The sequence below is a fragment of the Anser cygnoides genome, chromosome 17, assembly GCF_040182565.1.
Source record: "Anser cygnoides isolate HZ-2024a breed goose chromosome 17, Taihu_goose_T2T_genome, whole genome shotgun sequence".
NCBI lineage: Eukaryota > Metazoa > Chordata > Aves > Anseriformes > Anatidae > Anser > Anser cygnoides.
In genome coordinates this window covers 1,957,697-1,979,699 of record NC_089889.1, presented here as the reverse complement: position 1 = coordinate 1,979,699, position 22,003 = coordinate 1,957,697, and the positions used below count along the sequence as shown (strand labels likewise).

General features: G+C 56.8%; 1 protein-coding gene across 1 annotated transcript; it reads left to right on the top strand.

Moving 5' to 3' along the window:
* The first annotated feature begins 18,557 nt into the window (after positions 1-18,557).
* FICD (FIC domain protein adenylyltransferase) lies at positions 18,558-21,617 on the top strand. Its single transcript, XM_066979087.1, has 2 exons — positions 18,558-18,798; positions 20,369-21,617. The coding sequence occupies exons 1-2, from the start codon at positions 18,606-18,608 to the stop codon at positions 21,442-21,444; spliced, it is 1,269 nt and encodes a 422-aa protein (XP_066835188.1). The 5' UTR covers positions 18,558-18,605; the 3' UTR covers positions 21,445-21,617.
* The last annotated feature ends 386 nt before the right edge of the window (positions 21,618-22,003 follow it).

Genomic DNA, 22,003 nt, shown 5'->3' with positions numbered 1-22,003 from the left:
AACCACGGAAAAAAAAAAAAACAAAAAAAAACAGTCCCAGGCTTGTGCAACGCGCGGCTTATAAATAGCAAGGCAGCAGGGAAGCCCGGCAGGGCTCCAGGCGGACCCTGCCCGGCGCTGGAGTCGCGCTCAGGGCGAGGAGGATCACAGGCACAAGCAGAGCCCCCGGGAGGCCAAATCCCCGTGGATTTACCCACGGCTCAGTTATCTGGGGGTGCCGTGGGATGGCAGCTCCCTGGGACGGCACGGCGGCGATGGACGTGCCCGTGCTGGGTGATTTATCGGCGGTCCTGCTTTGTGCGGGGGCTGCCAGGTGCCATTTACAGCTCCCGGCACGGGGACGAGGGATTGCCGGGCACGGGGACTTTGTTCTGGCTCCAAGCCCCAGCACAGGACATCCGTTTCTGCATTATCCTCGTTCCTCAGCCCGCAGCCTCTCTGGCAGGTGATGGACAGGACATCACCCACCGGGGATTTACGGACAGAGGCAGCTCTGCACCAGCCCCTCGTTAGAGGCTCGGGGTGCTCGTTAAGCCCCCCCGTGGGAATTACAGGGTGGTTCAAGCAAGACATGAAGCGGATAGAGCACCCCGAGCCCTGGTGCTCAGCTCCGTGCCTCTGTTCCAGACGTGCACTGCCCCAGCCCTCCGTTAGCTGACATTTAATGAAGTCTTCCACCCACCCTGCTCTGCTTTTGCCCCTTCCCCGCTCTGTTTCAGCTTCCCAGGGGAACGTTCAGGGGGTCTCTCCTCCAGGTTGGGGTTTCAGCACCCCCGGGCTGCCTCCAGCACAGCCGCTGCGAGCCCCCACTCTTCAAAGTCCCCATTTATTTTACAGCCTGAGCAAAATTAAAAGAACGCGTGATTAAAACCGCTTGCGGCAGAAAGCGAGCGCCTGTGCCAGGGGCCGAGGGCGGTTCTGGTTGGATTTTTGTTAATTAAAGGGAAAATAGGCTCGGTTCTTTTTGCACTGAGGGGTTGGAGGAGGACGGGCAGACGCTGGCAGCTCCCCGCGAGCTGGGGCGGCCGTCGCAGCGGGACGTTTCGGGAAGCACCAGCCATGGACACGGGCACTGGGGCAGGACTGGGAAGCACCGGGAAAGCAAGGCTTGGGAAATGGTTTGAACGGTTTTTGGGGGACTGAATCCCACCTTTAGCCCCCGTTGCTGATGCCACATCCAGGCCGCTGCCGACTGCGGCGTCCCTCCGAGGGTTACTGGTGAGCTCCCAGTGCCTCAGCCAATTCACCCGAATTTCCCCTGGGACCCTCCCCACATGTTTCTTTGTGCAAGATTAATGGGGATGATAAAATTACTTTTCCTCCTCGGAACTTCACTACAAATCTGGGATAAAACCCACCTGGCAGTTTCCCGTACACGGGGACTGAAGGTGTTACCGGGCCCCTCACTGAGGGGATGTACGGTCCCAAAACAGTTTTCCCCAGGCAGTTTTCCCATGTGCATCCCAGAAAACAAACAAACAAATAACAAAAAACATGCAAGACCAAGGGTTTATAGAATTAGGGGATTCAGGCAGGTATAGATGTGTTTTGGTCATCTCACAGCAAAGCGAGGAGCAGTGATGTGACGCGGCCGATACCCTAAGACCCTCGGGAAGAACCCAATTATTAAGCCGCCAGCTGGATTTATCTGAATAACACCAAAGGGCTCTGAACTTTACAAATAATGTCAATAATACCTTCCCCTTTAGGAATCTTATTTTTTTTTAAAATCCAGTTTTCCTTGCAATAATTTCTGGGCAACCGCTTTCTGTTGTGGGCTCGCTGCAAGGCGAAGGGGGGAGCGCCACCGAGGGCCCCCCCAAGCAGGGCTCTGCAGACAGGGGCATTTCGGAGCTCGTCCAGCACCAGCAGGTCCCCATCGCATTCCCCATCTCCAACTGCCGGGAAGAGGCACGGATGCCGTTTGGTTTCGGGAAGCCTCGGCCCCGCTGCCAGCTCCCAGCGGCGGTGCCATTTTCAGGCTCATTTCTTCCCGAGCCCTGGGCACGGGTCGGCCCCTGCCCGGGTGATAAAAATAAAAATAAAAAAAAAATAATAAAAATATTCCCGCTGGGGCTGTGCCAGCCACGGGGCTATTTCTGGAGTGCCGTGCCCGGGGTGCCCGCACCCATCGCCGGGCTTCCCACCGCTCTGCTCCCCGGTGCCCGTGGGGCTCCCTGCTCCTGCTGTGTCCCAGCAGGGATCCCGCAGCACCTCCCAGCCCTGCTGAGCCACCATGGGCAGCTTTTCCTGGTCTCCTGTGGGCATTTCACCAGCTCCATCCATCATCCTGTCCACCGGGATCACAACAAGGGACAAGAGGGCCGACAGCCTGAATTCCACCCATACGGTGCAGGCACCGGGATTTATTCCTCTGCCAGGTCCAAGCGTGGCCCTGGCCGCCCAGATCCACTCCTTGACTATGGTGGGAACACGGGGTGCAATCCTGCCCTGGGCAGCTGCCCCCGCTTCCTAGATCCACGCATTATCTGAAAATTATTTAAAAAACGATAATAAATGTTGGAGTATCTAGAAGGGGATTAATTAGTGCTGTTGATGGAAGCCAGATCCAGAATTTGCCTTGGAAAGAAAACAAATCAGAGCCCAAAAGGGAGCACAGGGAGCAAAAGCTGCACCGGAGAGCCGCATGCAAATGTTCCGTGTCACATTATACAGAATTAATGCCTCGGTTTGTCTGCGCAGATGAAAAGGCTTTAACCTAAAGAATCAATTAAGTTTTCTCGCAGACAGCCTAATCTAACCCATGGGGGACTTTGGAGGGAGCGCAGCCCCTCGCCTTCCTTGATGGCAGCCGTAAATCTCCACCTGATCGCAGCACCGAGCCGCGGAGCGGGGCGAGATGTTTGCTGCGGGGCGAGCAGGGTGTAGGACAGGCAGCACCCAGGTGCACGGCGCGGCTCCGACACAAAGCACAACGCCCGTGCCGCCGAGGAGAGGAGATGTGCGCCCACCTTGGCTTTTTCGCATGGGTACCAGTGGCAAAAGGAGGTGGCTGGAGTGGAGCATCCCGGTGCCAGCTTGGCCTGAGGCTCTAGGATCACCTGTCTGGACTGCTCTCAGCCTGCTCGAACATCCAACAGCTTTTTGCTCCTATTTTCTATTCTTGTTTCCCCGCTACGAGCCTTGCAGCCCAGGCGCCCTCCGCCAGGTGGGAAACCGCGGCGTTCGCTCGATGGCGACGAATTCCTGGGAAACGCGCTCCCGGCAGCGCGGAAAACCTCCCTGCCTCTGCTCGTGACGGCAGCCGGGACCTGCCGGCGGTGCCACCCCGTTAATCGGGAGCAAGAGGGACCACGCTGATGGAGCACGGTGTTAATCGGGCCCCGAGCTCCTCCTGCCAGGGAACAAACGAGGTTTGTGCGTCGCAGCCCCTGTTGCAAAATGCGGCTCAGGAGAGCGAGCAGCGCGGGTCCCCGCGGCGGGACGAATCGAGGTCCGCTCCCGTGGCCTGCAGGACGGAAACGTCTCGGTGCACGGCCCGGCTGTCGGGCCCTTCGGTGGTCTCCAGGGACCAGAGGGCGAAAAAGCATCAGGGGAGCGCGGGAGGGAAATGGGGGGGGGGAGATGGAGGAGGGGGAGAGAAGTGGAGGCGCTCGGCCCATCGCCCGGGGAGGGGTGGGACGAGGCAAGATGAGGGTGCTGGGCACCCAGATGAGGCCTGTCGGCCTTGGCAGCGTGCCGGGGGGGGGGGGGGGGGTGGGGGGCAATCAAGTGGTGCTGATTTGCATATTAATGGAATCTCATAAATAATGCATACCCTGCCAAACCGAGCTGGCGATAGCTGCCGGAGCACCGGGAGCACAAACTGCCTATTTACATTACTTCCATTTGCTCTCTCTTTTTTTTTTTTTTTTAACCTTGGAAGAAAGGGCCCTACCCTCAGCCCTCGGGATAACAGGTGTCAAATCCTGCTGGTGAATAATAAATACATGAGCCATCGTCAGCTGGGGCAGAAAAGGGAAGCCCCCTGTATGATTTTACGGCTGGGGCTCACGGCTGCCTGGAAGGGTGGCGGAAAGGCCCCCCCCCCGCCAGCCCGCAGTGCTCAGCACCTCCGCGTCCCCCTGCGGGGCTTTCCCCATGCACAGCAGCCACCGAGCACCCAGGACCAGCTAACGGGCAGCGCTTTTGGGGCTATAGCCAGCACTGAGCAGCTCCGTGCCACGGCCACGCTGCGGCTCTTCATCTCCTTCTGCCATCGGTGCTCTTCTTGCCGCTGGGGTTTCCATGCAGGTGGGCGACGACGGCTCAGCGCAGGGAGGTTTTCCCTCCCAGCCTCTCCACATCCTGCAGGAAACTCACGGCAAATCGCATTTTAGAAACGGATCGCATCGAAAGGTGTCTCGAAATAAGCAGCCCCGTGCAGGGACGCAGGCAGCAGCGGCGCCGCAGGGCAGGAGCCGGAGCGGGGACAGCGCTGGGGCCAGCGCCGCCGGCACCGTCCCTCGTGCTCCCGGGGGACTGGGGAGACCAGCTCTGCTGAGCCTGCATGAACAGAAATACCTGCAGCCGGGTGCCTTCGGGGACCTCGCTTTAAAATAGCACCGAAACCCTCCCGGCCTCATGGAGGCACCGCTTGCCTCCGCGCTGACGTCTACCCTATTGATTATGGACCTTAAAAACAACCGGCGCGAGTGAATTCATCCCCGTTCTTCTGTCCGGGCAGCTTCATAGCAAAACAACGAGCACGCCACCCCCTTGCCGTATCGCCGGGTTTTGGTGCCCAGCCCCAGCCCCCCCGGCACCCAGCGCCGCCCGCTTTGCCAAAAATCCTGCTGCCGTGCCGCTGCGTCGAGCCCGTTTCAAATATTTCCTCTGGGCGAGTGGATCTCAGGCGGGCTGCGCCTGGGCTGTGTTTCTGACGGAAGGAGGTCGGAGCTGAGCGATTCGGATCCTCCCCATCCCCACCAGGCTGTGCTGGAGGGGCCGGCAGTTTAATTGGTGCTAATTTAATTAGGCTCGCCTCTGCTTTATGTCCCGTGACACGGAGACATAACGGAATTATAAAATGCGGTAATTTTACACCAAAAGATTATTAATATTCCGGCACTCGCTAGCAACAGAAAACGAAATGATCAGGCGGGAGCTGCCTCACGTTTGGGTGGATTTCAGAGATTTATGGGTTCGTGGAGCTGCTGGCATGGAAGAGGTTTCCACCCTGTGAGTGCAGGAGTGGGACGAGGGGGACGGGGGGACAGGGGCAGCCCCCGGGGGCTGGGATCCAGTGGTGGGGGCAGCCCTGGCCTCAGCCTTTCCCACGTCGTCCCTTAATCTCCGGCTCCCTCGGAAACCGCCCGACCACGCTCGCGCAATAAAAGAAGAGAAGGAAATTTAATAAGATTTCAAATTGCCTGCTCCCGAATTCAAATCGCTCCATATATTACGCTCCGGAGAACCCCCGCGCTTCCTATCCTCCTCCGGTGCTTTGAGAAAAAAATAATAATAATAAAAAAAAGACTGGTGAAGCTGGAGAGAGTGGGGCTGCCAGCTGCCGGCCCCAGCTGCGCGGGGAGACCTCGTCCTGCCGCACCCCTGCACTGAATTTGCCCCAATCCTTTTAATCCTCGCTAATTATCAGCGAGCTCTGGCCTCCAAAGAGGTGCATTTAGAGCTGGATTTTTCTCCTTTTGGTCCTTTGAGGGCTTCGCGTCGGGCTTTCTGATTGTTTGCTGATTTGAAAAAATGTACGAAGAGTTTTTGGGGGCGTATGGAAATAGCTGGGGAGGGCAGGTAGCGCTCAGAGCCAGGGCTGGGAAAGTTTCGGGAGCAGCCCTCTAAACGAGTCGCTTATCAATTAAACGTGAGATTTTGCCGGGCAAATTAAACCCCGTGCTCTTGTTTAATTAATAGGGCAGCTTTGTATTTGACAAATTAGGGACACTCTTGATGAGCTAATTTGTTAATTAATGGCAGCCTCGAGGCTCTTGTTTCATTAGATGTAGAGCAGCCTTTAATGTGCGGAGCTGCTCAGGACCCCCCCTCTCCTGCACGCCCAGGGGGTGCCTCCTGCCCGTCCCTGGCTGTGTCTGGACCCCACTGGGCTCAAACTGTGCCCAGAACAGCCCCAGCACCACCGCTCGCCTTCCTCGCACCCCGATTTACGGTCAGCTGCTCAGCACCGGGTTATTTCTCCTTCCCCCTCTTCCAGGAGGATTTAAGGCTGCTGTCAGGGCAGAGCGGGACGTGTCCGAGGTGCTGCCCACCATGGGATGGGGCGACCCTGGGGGCGTCCCCGTGGTGCCAGTGCCCGCGTCCTGCTCCCAGTTCGGACCAGTAAGATGGTGTGCTGCTGGGTGAGCATCGCTGGCCTGGAAAGGGTGCTCCAAGCAGAGCCATGGCAAGGGAGGCACCGAGCCGGGACCCAAACCAACGTGGTGGGACCAAAACCTCACCACCAGCAGGACCAGCAACACCAGTAAGAGCCCCGGCAGGACACGTGGGGAAACCCATGGTGTGCCTCCAGCTAGGTGCCTCGCTACGGCTGCTCTTCATACAGCACGGCCCTGCAAATTGCACTTCGCATTAACAAAAAAAGGAGCCTGATTTAGCGAGACTGCAGGATGTACCATTTTCCCCCAAACCTGATTAACAGAGAGCCCGAAGGAGCAGCTCCCTTTTTATTTTTAGATGTCGGTGCCTGCTGCACCAGCCGTCACGTTATCAAGTAAGTATGGGAAGCCAGGCAGCTGCCAGCAGAGAGGCACCCAGGGCCGCTCTTATCTTTGGTTTTAATGGGCTGTCAGTTCTGGGATGTATTTGCTTTCAGCCTTTCAGAGGAACACTAGTTTCTCTTTACGCTGCACAAGTTTGCCAAGTTTCCAGCTTTCACAAACTTCTTTTGCTGTATCAGGCCCGCGGTAACCAGAGAGCACCCCGAGGGAGGGCACAGCCTGTTCGGGCGGAGAAAGCAAGGATAAAAAAAATCAAAAAAAATCACATTAAATGGCAACCGCCTGTTACAGTTTCCACTAATACTTGGCAAAAAAAAATAATGTCCAAGTTCAAGCCAGCCCTGCTCGCATGCCTTTTGGTGGTTTGCTCTCTGTTACTCAGCCAACACTTGCTTCTGCGTGCTGTGGTCAACAGGGAAGGGAAAGCTGGAGCTCGAGCTGGGCAGAAGCACGTTGCCAGAGCTCTTCTCAGCCACACGCTAATTGTGGTTGGAAGGGACCCTGGGGACCTACTCGTCCCAGCTCAACGCAGGGCCAAAGCGTGCCGGATCTGCCCTGCAAGCCCCCCCAGAAGCTCAGCCCCAGGGAACGTTGGCTCCTGGTGGGGCCGGGGCAGGGAAGCCCCCCGGGGGCTCTCTGGGCTCTGTGAAGCCCCCGTGGTGCCGATCCCCCCCCGGTGCCATCCCACGCAGCACGGCGAGCACCTCGAATCCACGCAAGTCACCGCTCGGCCGCCTCTAATAGGGTCGCGTGTTTGGGCACGGAGCGCCGCCGGTTGTTTTTCCCCTCTATTTTCTAACACTCCAGCCTCAGATCAATAAATTAATTCAAAATCATCTAACGAGCACTCAGCCTGTAATTTATTTTTCATAAGTGTTAATCCAATTCCTTCCGAACGTTGTGCCTTTGGGACCCTCACAAATTAGGAAGCCATTCAAGACGCTTCCCCGGCATTACTTAGGCAGAAAACAACATCAGGCTGAAAATAATAATAATGCTGAGCTCTTGCTAAAGATGGTTTTCAGTGCCCCCAAACATGCTTCGTTTTATTTGATCCTCTGCCTTCTCCATTTACTGATGCGCCCGGGGGCCCGTCCCCAAGCAGCTCACTTCAGCCTTTAATAACCGCTATAAAACGAGTCCTGCCAAAAGCCCCGATCTGATGCGGCTTTTATTGTGAGCCAGCATAATACTTATCGGGGGAACAACTCCTGCATTAGCTGTCGCAGGACCATAAAGCACACGCCAGCTTCAATCTAGGGCTTGCGAAGGCTTCTGATTCCTGCTCGCATTGTTGTGGCTCTCGCTTAGGTTTGGAAAGCCAAGCAGACTGCAGGAAATACGAAGGGCCGATTCCAGGCTATTTTAAGCTGAAAAACAAGAAATAGCACAGCTTCTCCGAGGTCTCCAGGAGCCAAGAGCTGCCCAACCTCAGGGCCTCGTTGGGAAAATCAAAATTGGAATGGGAAGGGAGCTTCTGCTGGGCGAGGAGCTGAATCCCCCCCGGCCAGCCAGCCCCACGGCCACGGGAGGACTCCTGAGCCCTCCTCGAGCCCCCTGCACCGTGCTGGTGGCCGTGTGAGCTCAGCACCTCTGCCCTGTGCCAGCTCTGGCCATGCGAACACCAGGAGGGTGCTCAGCTAAGAGCTGAGGGAGCTGAAGCAGAATCGGTGCCATCCTGCCTCCTTGCTGGAGCTGACGCCCGCGATGCGCCTCGCCTTCCGCTTGCTAACGCGGCGTGCTCGGTCTACAAAAGGAAAAAAAAAAAAAAACAAACCTGCAGTAATATTTACAAGGTGATTAGGCACAGGACTGACTTGAACTTTGATGGAATAGTGGAAAAAAGCCAGTTGGGCTGGGAGGGCTTTTCCTGATTTTCCATGGAAATTACAATTGCAACAGGCTGCTGCTGGGCACGCGGGGGGGCTGGGGCCGTCCCTGGGGCTCTCGGAGCCCTGCTTGTGCCCACCCTGAGCCCCCACCCCGACCTCCCACCCCGATCTATCTCCCACCATGAGCCCTCACCCTGACCTCTCGCATCCAAGCTGCCAGTGCTGGTTCTATGCCCACTAACGACGCCGGCGAGCGCCCTCCGGGCTTGGGGAGGTTGGCACCGCTGTGCCAGGAGGGACTGCAAATAAAGGCAGCTGCTGCAGAGGGAATTTAGGGAGCACAATCGAATTCCCCAGGCCCCGAGCCTGAGTCCCTGCCCGCCATTAGCAAGCTCACTGGAACCGCTCAGCTTATCTCTAATTCTATAAAATGACTGCTGGGAGAGGCAGGGCGAGCAGCGTCTTCTTTCCCCACAAAAGAACGGGATTTGAATTTCTGTGCCAAGGGATTAGGGAAAAATTAAAGCTATGCTTGAAAGAAAGGAAGAACAATTGCCTTTTATTTATACTTAGCAGCACTCCTTGTACAAACCCCAGCCAAAATGCAATTTACAACAACACAACCAATTTTACAGCACATAACACCGTGCGCCACGGCGGGTGGAAACGTGGCAAGGAACCTGCTCCAGGCACCACGCCTTGGGTCCCACGAGGGGTGCTGGGGCTCGGCAGGATGTGTCCCTCCGTCCCCAGCGTGGGGAGGTCTTTCCCTCCCCGCTGGGCTGATTTATGGTGTGCCGGGCGGAGGGAGTGCCCCATGCCAGCAGATCGCCGGCCCCGCCATCACCCTGGTTATCCATCAGCCAGCAGCTCGCCGCTCCCCTGTCACGCCGGAGTTATAGAGCTACCCAGCCAAGTCGCGGGGAAATAATTGTTTGTTTGCTGCTCGGCCCTCAGAAATCCAAGGAGAAAACGAGATTTTGCTCGCTTGCTTTAGATCACGGGGTTTTTTTTCTTCCTTGCTGTGCTGATTTCCACGTCCCCACGCCTCCCGTTCGGCAGCTGCGAGCAGCGTTGCAGCGGGCAGCCCTCGGCCAGGGACTCCACACCGGGAGGGCTTTCATGAGCCCGAGGGGGAAATTTCAGCCCCACTGCGGGCCAAAAGCGAGCGATGCTGCCCACGGAGATGCAGATTTGCAAAGCCTCACGGCTTCAAACCTGGATTTAAATAGCGCCTGGACGAGAAACACGCTCCAGACAAATGGAGATGTTCCGCTGGATACGTTTAATCTCATTAACCCAGGAGCTGTTTGTGTGCTGCTGTTCAATCATCGCAGAGCGGGGAACCCACACCCAGCAGCAGTCAGAGGCAGGAGCCAGCGGGGAAGCTGCATTCAGGCACAGCTGAGATCAACCTGTCTGCTTTTACCTCCCCCTGAGCAGCAAAAATGCTGCAAAATAAATTACCCTTAGCAAATTAGTCTTTCTTTGTAACGACGCGAGGAGCTCTCAGGAGTGCCAGGTCCTGGGGCAGGCGATGCTCGGTGCTGCCCCAAAAAGGGATCCGCACGGCCTGGGCTATGGGGGTGGCTGGGGCTTGTGGTGCCGGGCTGGAGCTCACAGTGGCCCCATGCAGAACAAAATGAGATCCGAGGGGCTCCCCCGCAGAAGGCGGCTGCTCTGACATCCTCCTCCCCTCCTGGAGGAGACCAGACGCGAGGGCAGCAGAAGGGGCTGGGAAAGGGGCTTGATTTCGGAGAAGGGGAAGGCAGCAAGTGCAGGGCTGGCTCCAAGAAAGGAGGATTTACAGCCCGCTGCTGAAGCCTTCCGCTCCCGTACCGCGTCTCCGCCCAAGCCCTTTTAATTGAATTGATTTCTTGAGACGAGCAGCTGCCCAAGCCGGGAGACGTATTTACGGCTGGGTCTTGCAGGTGGCAGCTCTAATAAAGGCCAGCGAGGAGGAGGAGTGTGGGATCCCCCCGGAGCCTTGCAGGGATGAAGGCACAGCCCACCGCTGCTACAACTCGCTCTTCTTCCCCAGACACGACTTAGCACCCTCTGTGCCCCCCCAGGCCCTTGCCAACAGCACCTTCCAGCACCCCAGGTCCAAGGATGAGCCTGCCCAGCACTACGGGGCCTTCAGCTCCTCTCTTGGCCACGCTCGGTGGCAGGAGAGCCTCTGGGAGCAGCAGCAGCGCTGCGTGAGCTGCAGGCCCGCCGCTTCTTCATGCCCCCGCCTGATTCCTTATCCAGTCTCTGCATGGCTTGCCACTTTAAAGAAAAAAAAAAAATTAAAAAGCCAACCCCAATCTCTGTTCCAGATGGTCTGGAGGAAAACTCACATCATTTGCCAGCAGCCAGAAAGCTAGGATTTTGCTTTCTCAGTCCTGAATTTCAAGCTCGGAAAGGTCAGACCTCCCATGGAGGCAACTGCAGCGCGCTCTGCGCTTTTCTCATCGCTAGGCTCGCAGGGTCTGCGATTCCAGCGCGTTGCACGAAGCCAAGGCTGCCACGCTTGTCGGATCCACTCCTGGCTGCTGGCTCCTGCCGCTCGCCAAGCGGAGCCCACGCACATGGAGGGACGGGGCCATGGCAGCAGGGCACGCAGGGCCAGCAGCTCTCTGCCCTGTCAGACGCCTTCTCACCGCTCACTTCGCAAGACGTGGAGCCTTTCTCACATCTCTCTCTGCTGCAGGCATCGGAGCACTTCCTTTCCAGTGCTACGTCTGCATCGGGGATTATCCAACCCACCTGTGTGTTCCCCTGCCACCACCCGCTCCGGGCACGGGCGGCTTCCATCTCAACGCCTTGCACGGGAGGTGAAGAGAGGACCGAAAAAAAAAAAATGAGTATGAACAATGCAGCGCAGTTCTGGAGCTGGCTCTGTGGCCCGAGGACAGAAGGCTCAGAAGCAACCCGTGCCACTGGTGCCATGCTGCTGCCCAGGGCCTGGCACCATGGTGCGCTGCAGGGCCCTGCAGGCCCCAGGGATCCCGGGCTCTGGTGTCAAAGAGCTTGCAAAAGAGTGCAAAGATCTGCTCTAATTGCTCGTCCTGGTGAAATAGGGGGAAAATAAACTTTTAGGAATCAAAGGCTAACGCATGGAGCAGATGTGCCAGCAACGATAAGGCGAAGCCGTGCCTTTAGAAACCAAATTTGTGCTTTGCACAGATTAGACATTAAAATGAACTCGCTTAATTTCATGCCATATGCAAATCTTTGCCAGCTGTCAGCTCTGTAATCACTGGAGACTCGATGTAATAACTAAGCAAGAACAAAAATGCAAAGACTGGGTCCTGCAGAAGCCCCTGTATTAGCAGCTCGTGCTCTGGGAAGCCAGGAGCTTGCCTGGCCCGCGGCTGGCGGTCACGTAACCCAAATGTCAGCAGGAGCCTCAATAAACGTCTGCAAGGAAAGTAACTGAAAAAGATGAGGCTACTGCTTACTCCTGACATTCACGGGTTCCCAGACGAGCTACAATTACAGCTTTCTGCGTGATCCGACTCTTACTAATCCGGTGGCTGGGCTGAACGAGTGACCCAGACCTCCGGAGGAGAGGCCGGGCTGTCAGCAGGCACCTCCCCGGCCCACATCCGTCGCTTGGATGTAGGACACGGACATGCCATCAGCCAAGGGCCCACGAAGGCAGAACAAGGAGAAATGTTCCCGTTTCCCTCTGGATAGGAAAGCCCGGAGCGCTGATCCCCACCCAAGCAGAGAGCATCGTCCTGCCTTCCTCCCGGCGCCGAGCCCGGAGGAGCCGCTCTGAGTCATGGCCCAGCCCCGGACGTTTACTGCGACACTCGGCCAGCATCAGCTCGACTGGAGCGCTCCCACAGAGCTCCCAGCTCTTGCCTGAAACCATTTGTTGTACCCAGGAGAAATGGCAAGCTTAGAAGTGCTTCCAGAATGGGCAGACCTCTGAGCAAAGCTCCTAGCTGCAAGGAGCTCGGGTGAGAGCTGCGGAGCCTGGAGGAGGCGAAAGGCAGGCAGCGGAGATTTAACATCCCATCTCCCGAGTAATTAAATCCAGCCACATAAAGTGAAATGTTTAACAACTCCCGACTTTTGTAGAGTGCTGGAGGAACCTGATAAAGACGGAGTTATGCTGCCGGTAATAAACCGGGGCTGCTCTGTGCACCATCACTGGCAGGGGGAGAGGAAAGCTGGGGTTTTAATTCGGAAGAATTTCAGAGGACACATTTTACGAGAGCCGCCAAAGGCCATGAACTACACGTGCTCTGAGCTCTGCCCCACATGCCGGTGGCACAAAGGAGGCTCCAGCCCTTATCCAGCCTCCGCCAGGGGAGGCAGGAGCCTCCTCGAACACACAGGAGGCTGTGTAATAGTCTAGGATCCCTCCCCGGCATCCCTGCGCCCGCTGCAGTTGCCACGGAGACCGAGCATCTCTGCAGGCACCTCTAAGGAAAAACGTCCCCTGCTTGCAGCCACCACCTCGTAGCACACAGCCACCCCCAGACCCGCTGCTCACGGCTTCTGCCTCTCCCCGGCCGAGGCTGCCCAGGGCTGGGCCTCATCCTGCCCCCGGGGCTCTGGCAGGCAGCAGGAGGTCCTGATCCCCCAGGCTGAAGGATGGGGACAGCTACCTCCGAGGGAGAGCCTCCAGCCAGACGATGCTGCTGGCCTCCTCCTCCAGCTGCCAAGAGCCTCCTCCAGCTGAAAATAAATAAATAAATAAATAAATGCAAAACAAATGAGAGACCTTATTTCATTTTATTTATTTATTTTGAAGTCAAGTCCAAGAGCCGGGGGGCATCCAAACCTAGAGGAGCGCCCCCGAGCAGAGGCTGCTGGTGGTCCCCGCTGCCTCCAGCTACGGCCGATGGTGAAAGCCTCTCCCCGGGCACACGCGGGGCTGCCACCCACCTTGTCCTCCCTGCTGTCACGACAGCAAGGAGAAGTGCCACCTCTGAGCCTAGCAAGCCGCTGCCTTGCCCTCCCAGCCTCTGCGGGGCCTCCTGCCGAGCTCTGACAGCTGTCAGCACCTTCGCAGGGGGAGCGAGCTGAGAGCCTCGCAGGGGAAAACAGCTCCTTTTGTGATCAGCTCCCACGAAACACCTACCTCTTGCCTGTTTTAGACCTCCTTGTCCTAGATTGCGAGCCCGGGAGGCAGCGAGCGTGCCGGAGCTGTGGCTGCTGGCTGAGGCGAGTCCCCCAGGAGCAGAGGGCTCCACAGCACGGCTCTCCCCCCTGCTCCACCACGGCGCCTGGAGAGGAGCAGGAGGCTGGTTTCACCCCGCCTGGCTATCGGGCAGCCACATGTCAGTGTGCCACGTCCTGTGTGGGTTCCCTCACCCCCTGGCACTTTGAGGCTGATGGAGGGAGCGGGAGCAGGAGCCCGCAAGGGTTTTGAAGCTAAATCCCTCTCGAGAAGCATCGCCGCTGCGCGTTTTTAGCCAAACACCCCCATCGCTCAGAGAAGTGGGGAAGTAAAGGCGAGATAAGCTGAGATCTCACCCCAGACGGCCTTGTTATCCCAGGAGGGCTCGGCTGGCTCCTGGGACAATTAAACGGATGGAGCTGGGCATACCTGGCGCTTGGCAGGATAAAAGCCCAGAGGGGAGACCGTGGGAGGCAATTTCCCCTCTGATATTGACATGCAAATCATCCCCGCAGTAGCTCACGGGTTTAATATATTTCCAGATTGCCTGGCGTGGAGTCACATTAGTCAAGTATATGTGGCAGTCAGTCCAAAGTGACTCTTCTTATGGAGTCAGCACTTCCACATCAGCCTCAAGGACAGGCTGGAGACGAGCGTGCAGCCACTCGCCTGCGCCTCTGCTCAGCCCCCCCGGGGCAGGGCTCCCACGGATTTTGGGGGCTGCAGGAGCCCCTGGTGAGGGGTGGCGGCAGAAACAGACCGGGGGTCCCAAGGGACGTCCTCAGCCTTGGGAACACGTACGGCTGCGGCTTTCCACACCCGCTGACTCCTACAAACCTGATGTTTCTCACTCAAAGGCGGGGTGGCTACCGCGATCAGGCACCGCCGTGAGAAACAGCGCTCTTCTCTCCCACAAAACGTGTAGGGTTTTTTTCCGAGATTGCTCAGCTCTGCTCCCAGCGCTCCATGGCTCCCAGGACCAGAGGTTCTCCATGGGCAGGACACTGAGGGAAGTGTGCCAGGCGCTCGGCCCAGCAGTGCTCAGCTGCTCGGAGAACTGTGCTGACCACAAGTGCAATAACATAAAGCTCTTCCTCCACGCAGCTGGGACTCCTTATTCCCCTCCTCCCCCTAAAATTTCGTTTCTCATTAGAACCAGACGTTCTGCGTGGGCTTGCTTGGGACCGGCCGGTGGAACCAAGCACGCTGCTCTGCTGGTAACACAGCTCCACACGGCTCCGGCCCGGCCTAGCCGAAATAACCCAGCTCAGCTGCAGTATCGCTTTGAAAGTTTCCCTTTTGTCCATTTATTCCCAGTGCTGCAAACCAATCTGTCTGAGAACCTCGTTCCTCATTATTCGTCAAGAGAGCCAACAAAGCCCTCTGTTTCTGCACCCTCTCGGAGCTTTGTTTTCGGCTGCCTATTCAGGGCTGTGTTTGTGCTCCCTCAGTGCTCACGCTAAGAGCTTTAAATTGTTCACTTAGCCTTGAACCCCCTCGCTCAGTGTCTTTAGTTGCAGCTAGAAGTAATGAGACAATGCAATCTTGCTCTTGCTTTTTGCTTACCCTTCCATCTTCTCTTTAATTAAAAATCCCTTTGGTCTTCGCACTGCTCGCTAGCACTTGGATCCGGGATATGGTTTCCATTTGCCTTGCAAGCGCTGCAGCTGAGAATGTCAAAACCATTTTTCACAAACAACCTTGCTTTGACCCGGGTGACAGCTTTACCACCAGGCATTTGATCTCTTACTTGCCCATCTGTTCATTGATTAAAATCCCACACTCCGATATGCAGCTCTGCCTCCGCAGCCAGCGGCTTCTCCCCACAGCACAGCCCTCGAGCAGACAACGCGCCTGTCCCGGGGAACCTCTCGGAGCAGATCCTGATGTCCTCAGTGTCTTGGTTTAACCCCACAACCTGGGGGAACCGGCTGCTGGCCAGGCTCTGCCACACTGCCCAGGAGCAGGGGAACCAAGGAGGAGAAGGGCAGGCCGAGAGGGAACGAGACCCTGGCAGCCGTGGCCCTTGGGCACGCCACAGCCACATGCTCCCGGCTGGAAAAGAAGGCCTCCATCACACAAGTTTTCTCCTTTTAATGTGTTGCCCACACCGGTACTGCTGCCTGTCACCTGAAGGCACTGGGGAGGCGCAGGGACAGCAGGGATCAGCAGCATGGTCCCCGCAGACACAGTGCTGTGAGCTTCGGGGACATGAGATCCGTGCCGTCAGCAGCAGTGCCACCAGCGACAGATCCCCCAAACCTCCCCAGAGCACAGCACGGCAATTTTACCCCAGGGCGAGCAGTGCCAAAAGGAAGCTAGAGCCTTACTCAGCCTTAAAAATATCTTTTGCGTGATCACTGCCTCTAAAAGCTGAAGGTATCGCGGTCCAGGCGAGAGGCTGCAATGCTGGGAGGCTTCTGCTGAGCAGCGAAATGAGTCGCTGCCACCTACCGGCTCCAGGGATCCCTCTGCTTCCACCTTCACCCAATTCGGCCTCAAAGTTTTAGTAACAACCGGCCACTTATGTGGCTTCTCCTGTGACACAAGGACATCCCAGCGCCCCTCTGCAATGCATAACCCATGGCACCTTCGGAAGAGGCCCAGGGTGCCAGGCAAGCCCTCCTGGCAGCTGCCAGCCTGCCCCAGGGCCCCAGCTCCATCCTTTCAAAGCCCTTACTCTTTCCTACAATCTGCTTTGGGATCTCCCTTTGCTCTCCCTGACAAAATCATAGATAATTGCAATGCACGATGTGCTGGAACAGCAGCCCTCGAGCTGGCCCAGATTGGTGCGGCGGAGATGCCCAGCAGCCGCAAAGAAGGAGCGCTCCCAGCTGCCAAAAGCCGGGACGAGGTGCCAGGCATTTTTTGTCTATCCGGGTCGTTCTCCCCCGATATATCAGGTTTAATTGGTTGTCAGATTCTAAACGGGCTTTGCACCATTTTGAGAAGGAAAGTACCTCATCACTCTGTAATCCTGAAGTTAGGCTTCATTGGCACTGAAGAAAACACACGCTTCTGTTGCAGCTTCCTCTCGGAGGGCAGGTGTATTTGCTCATCCTTCAAATGCTAATTATCCCCCAAACTTATCCTCCAGCGTTAATGGGCTTTGTCAGGCTCCAAATGGCTGGAGGACATGGTAATTGTGCTGCAGGAATCGCCTTGGGCTCCATTTGCTGCTGAGTGATCTCAGAGCCGAGGTGCTGTCAGTGTCTTTTTAGGGATGCTGGTTGAACCAAGTTCATCAAGCTGCTTTTGTCAATCCTGGTAACATCAATAAATGTCTGAAAGAGCACTAGCAGTGGTTTCTACCTTCCCCACCGCTGAAAACAAGCGAGGAAAGGAAGACTGTCTGGCCACCTTGGTGTAACACAGCAGCAGCTCCTGTTCTGAGTTGTTTGCTCGGCACAGGAGCAGCATGAAACTAACCGGGACCAGGCTGTCGCACCCCGTCCTATGCTCGTACTTCAGCACCTGCAGCATGTTCCTTGGCTGCTGGGAACTAAGGCGGCATGCCTTCACCCCTGGAAGTCACCGAGCAAACAGAAGCCACAGACAGAGGCATTAGGGACAGCGTAGTTGTACTGTCCCCAGTAGGGTTTGTTAATTAGTGTTGTGAAAAATGTCCAGTTTCTGCTGTTCCAGTGTTTAATATCCCTTAGCCACTCTTACAATTATTCTCCCTTTGTACCAGTTACAGCCACCCCCCGCTCTCTTCTTTTCCATAAAAAAACAGGACTTGCTTCAAGCTTTCCTCCCGAGCTGTGTTTTGTGGCTCTCCTGGCCCTGTGGCTATTTCCTGCACTTCCTCCCGCCCAGCTCCGTGCCCAAGGCTGGACCCAGCTCTCCCGCAGCCCCAAGCACCGCACCTGCCTTACACCGCACTCACCCACAGCCCCGAGCAGTGCTGCCTTTTGGCACTGCAGCATTAACACATGCTCAGTTCCCGAGTGCTTATAGCCCCAGATACCATCCTGCACGATTTGTCACCCTCCCACAATTCCTTTATATTTATTTTAGGCCCGATATCATCTTCTGTGCACGTCACGCAGGGGAGCGCCAAAAACTCCCAACTCCTGAAAGCTGCATTTACTGTAAACTTTTTTTTTTTTTTTTTTTGCTAAAATCAACCACACAGAGAAAAAACAGCTTAAATTGCCACAGTTTATTTATGATGACATGTCCTGTGAGTATCTGGGGAAAAAAAAAAACATCTATTGTCCTGCTAAGGACTGAAATCAGGGTGAGTTCCCTGCAGCCCCCTGGGACGTCCCCTTTTCCTTCAGCTTTTGCACAACCTCCCTCTGCTCCTGCCCATTTGTGCAGAGGAGCCGTGCAGCCCTGTGTTCCCTACAGGACCCCCAAGACCCCCCCAGGACCTCCCCAGGACCCCCCCGGACCCCGCAGGACCCCCCCGGACCCTCAGGACCCCCTCAAGGCCCCCCAGGACCCCCCCAGGACCCCCCCAGGATCCCCCAGGACCCCCCAGGACCTCCTCAATGCCCCCCAGAACCCCCCCAGGATTCCTCCAGGACCCCTCCAGGACCCCTCCAGGACCCTCAGGACACCCCCAGCCGAGGCGCGGCCTCCGCAGGCCCAGGCCTAGGCCCAGGCCGCAGCCGTCGCCTAGCAACAGAGAGCGGCCTCGTCAGGCCCGCCCCATCCCAAACCTCCCTTCTCATTGGTTACTCCTCCCAAGATTGACGTGCCCCCTGACCAATTACCACCCTCCACGAGCCTCTCCCGTGCCGGCGGGCGCGGCGCTACCCGGAACCAGCCGCAGGAAGCGGAGCGCGGAGAAGGGGCGGGACACGCCCCAGCGAGCACCAATAGGGAGGGAGAACCGGCGCCGCTCAACCAATGACAGAGCCGAAACCGAGAGGGGGCGGGGCTTGGCGGGGGTGGGCTGCCGCCGGGTCCGGGCGGACGCCGCAGGGTCCTAGCGCCCGCCGCCCCGGGATGTGCCGGGCCGCGGCCCGGCGGCGGGCGGCCCCGTGGGGCCCGGCGGGGCGGGCGGCGGTGCTGGCGGCGCTGCTGGGCGGCCTGGCCGTGCTGGCCGCGCTGCCCTTCGTGCGGCGGGGCTGCGCCGGCCTCAGCGTGGCCCCCCGGGGGCTGAGGCTGCTGCCGCCGCTCAGGGCCGAGGCGACCCCCGGTAAGCGCGGCCCGGTGGGGGCCGGTACGGGCGGGGTGCAGCCGGGGGGGGGTGTGGGGGTACGCTGAGGTACCTGGGCTGTCAGCAGCTGGGGATTTTGGGGAAAACATTGGGTGTTTCAGTGAAACGCTTCTGCTATCAGCAGCTGGGGATTTGGGGGAAAACATCGGGTATTTCAGTGAGACACCGGTGCTATCAGCAGCTCGGGGTTTGGGGGAAGACGTTGGGTATCTCACTGAAACACCTCTGCTAGCAGCAGCTTGGGATTTTGGGGAAAACACTGGGTGTTTCACTAAGACACCCATGCTATCAGCAGCTTGGGATTTGGGGGAAGACGTTGGGTATTTCACTAAGACACCTCTGCTATCAGCAGCTCAGGATTTTGGGGAAAATATTGGGTGTTTCACTGAAACACCCGTGTTATCAGCACCTTGGGGATTTGGGGGAAGATATTGGGTGTTCCACCAAAACACCTCTGCTATCAACAGCTTGGGATTTGGGGGAAGACATTGGGTATTTCACTGAGACACCTCTGCTATCAGCAGCTCGGGATTTGGGGGAAAACGTTGGGTATTTCACTGAGACACCTCTGCTATCAGCAGCTCGGGATTTAGGGGAAGACGTTGGGTATTTCACTGAGACACCTCTGCTATCAGCAGCTCGGGATTTGGGGGGAAGACGTTGGGTATTTTACTGAGACATCTCTGCTTTGAGTAGCTGTAATGTTGGGGGTTTCACTGAGACACCTCTGCTATCAGCAGCTTGGGGATTTGGGGGGAAGACGTTGGGTATTTTACTGAGACACCTCTGCTTTGAGTAGCTGTAATGCTGGGGGTTTCACTGAGACACCTCTACTATCAGCAGCTTGGGGATTTGGGGGGAAGACGTTGGGTGTTCCACTGAAACACCTCTGCCATTAGTAGCTTGGGATTTGGGGAAGAAGTTGGGTATTTCACTGGGACACTGGTGCTATCAGCAGCTCAGGGACTTTGGGGGAACACGTTTGGTATTTCACTGAAATGCCTGTGCTATCAGCACCTTGGGATTTGGGGGGAAGAAGTTGGGTGTTTCACTGAGACACCCGTGCTATTAGCAGCTTGGGATTTTGGGGAAGACGTTGGGTATTGCACTGGAACCCCTGTGCCATTAGCAGCTGTAGCGTGGGCTCTGCTTACAGCGAGGGAAGTGGCACGATCACCAGCAGAACGCATCCGGAGCTCTCTGCCCTGCCATGACCACAGGCAGAACATGCTCAGAGCTCTGTGCCCTCCCACGCAGCGCAGCCTGGTCACCGCAGCGAGCTCGGCCACGATGACAGCCCGGTCTGCGTGGGCAGCCTGGTCACAGGCCCTGCCTCGCCACCCGGCCTGCCACGAACGGCTCCGCGGCCGTGCTCGGCCTCTAAACACGGCCTAAAGCTCTCACGTCCGTGGCCGGAACGCACCTTCTCTGCTGCGCTTCCTGCAGACCGGCTTTATTTAATTTTTGTATCAGCAAACACTGATAGTCTCCAGGCTTTCGCCTTAACTCCCTGCCCTGTCACCTAACCGCTCTCCCTGTTGTGTTTCAGAAGTGAAGTTCGAAGCCAAAGCGGCTTTGAAGCAAGCCCTGGAAATGAAGCGCCAAGGAAAGCGAGAGAAAGCTCACAAACTCTTTGTATACGCCCTCAAAATGGACCCCGATTACGTGGACGCCCTGAATGAATTTGGTATCTTTTCTGAAGAGGAAAAAGATATTCTTCGAGCCGACTACCTGTACTCCAAAGCACTCACCATCTCCCCCTGCAACGAGAAGGCTTTGATCAACAGGGACCGGACGCTGCCTTTAGTAGAAGAAATAGACCAGAGGTATTTCAGCATTATTGACAGCAAGGTTAAAAAAGTGATGGCCATCCCGAAAGGCAACTCCGCCCTGCGCCGGGTGATGGAGGAGTCCTACTACCACCACATCTACCACACCGTTGCTATCGAAGGGAACACTCTGACGCTGTCGGAGATACGACACATCATCGAGACCAGGTACGCCGTTCCGGGGAAAAGCTTGGTGGAGCAGAACGAGGTGATCGGCATGCACGCGGCTTTGAAATACGTGAACACCACGCTGGTGTCGCGGATAGGCTCCGTGACCATCGGCGACATCCTGGAGATCCACCGCAGGGTGCTGGGCTACGCCGACCCCGTGGAGGCAGGGCGGTTCAGGACTACGCGGGTGTTTGTAGGGCACCACATACCGCCCCATCCCCAGGACGTGGGGAAGCAGATGCAGGAGTTTGTGCAGTGGATGAACTCCGAGGACGCCATGGGTCTGCACCCCGTGGAATTTGCTGCCTTAGCCCACTACAAGCTGGTTTACATCCATCCTTTCGTGGATGGCAACGGGAGGACCTCCCGGCTGCTGATGAACCTCATCCTGATGCAGGCGGGCTACCCCCCCATCACCATCCGCAAGGAGCAGCGGGCGGAGTATTATCACGTCCTGGAAGTCGCCAACGAGGGCGACGTGAGGCCTTTCATACGCTTCATCGCTCAGTGTACCGAGACCACGCTGGACATGCTGATCATCGCCACCACGGAATACTCCGTGGGCTTACCCGAAGCAGACGGCAGCACTGCGGGATGCAAACAAACCATCCCTGTCAAGACCTGAGTGCTCTGGGCACGCAGGAGCCAGGGAACGTGGGGGAGAACAGAAAGCCATGCCGCTCGGTATCCTTGCTGGGAAGGAACTTGACAGGAGGTGTCGCTCTTTGGCATTTCATTTATTTAAAGTCTCTTCTGTTTGATTAAATTAATATAATTTATTTATGTACGTTACGCCAAGCTGAAATGTGAACTGTCGATGTTGACTGTATGCTATAACCTGTGTGCTACAGTAAGAAGGTGGGGAGAGGTATCACGGGCTCAACAAACTGAAGTAGAAGTAATTCATTTCTCCTTAAAATGAAGCTTTGAGGAGCTGCTTCCATCACAGCCCTTCACCTAATCACTCAACAGCCTTGTCTTACCTGGGCAAGGAGCTGCTAGGCCAGCCAAAGCCTTAACTGAGTTGCTGCTCTCACGTTACCCCTTCCCCGTTGTTCAAAAAACCACCGCCAAACCCTTGCGGTAATAGCGCACTCCCAGCAGTGCCAGTCAGATTCTCCCCCTTCCCTCCTACAGTTTTGTTCTCCTCTTGCTTCAGCCAGACCAGATGAGGAGGAAGGAGG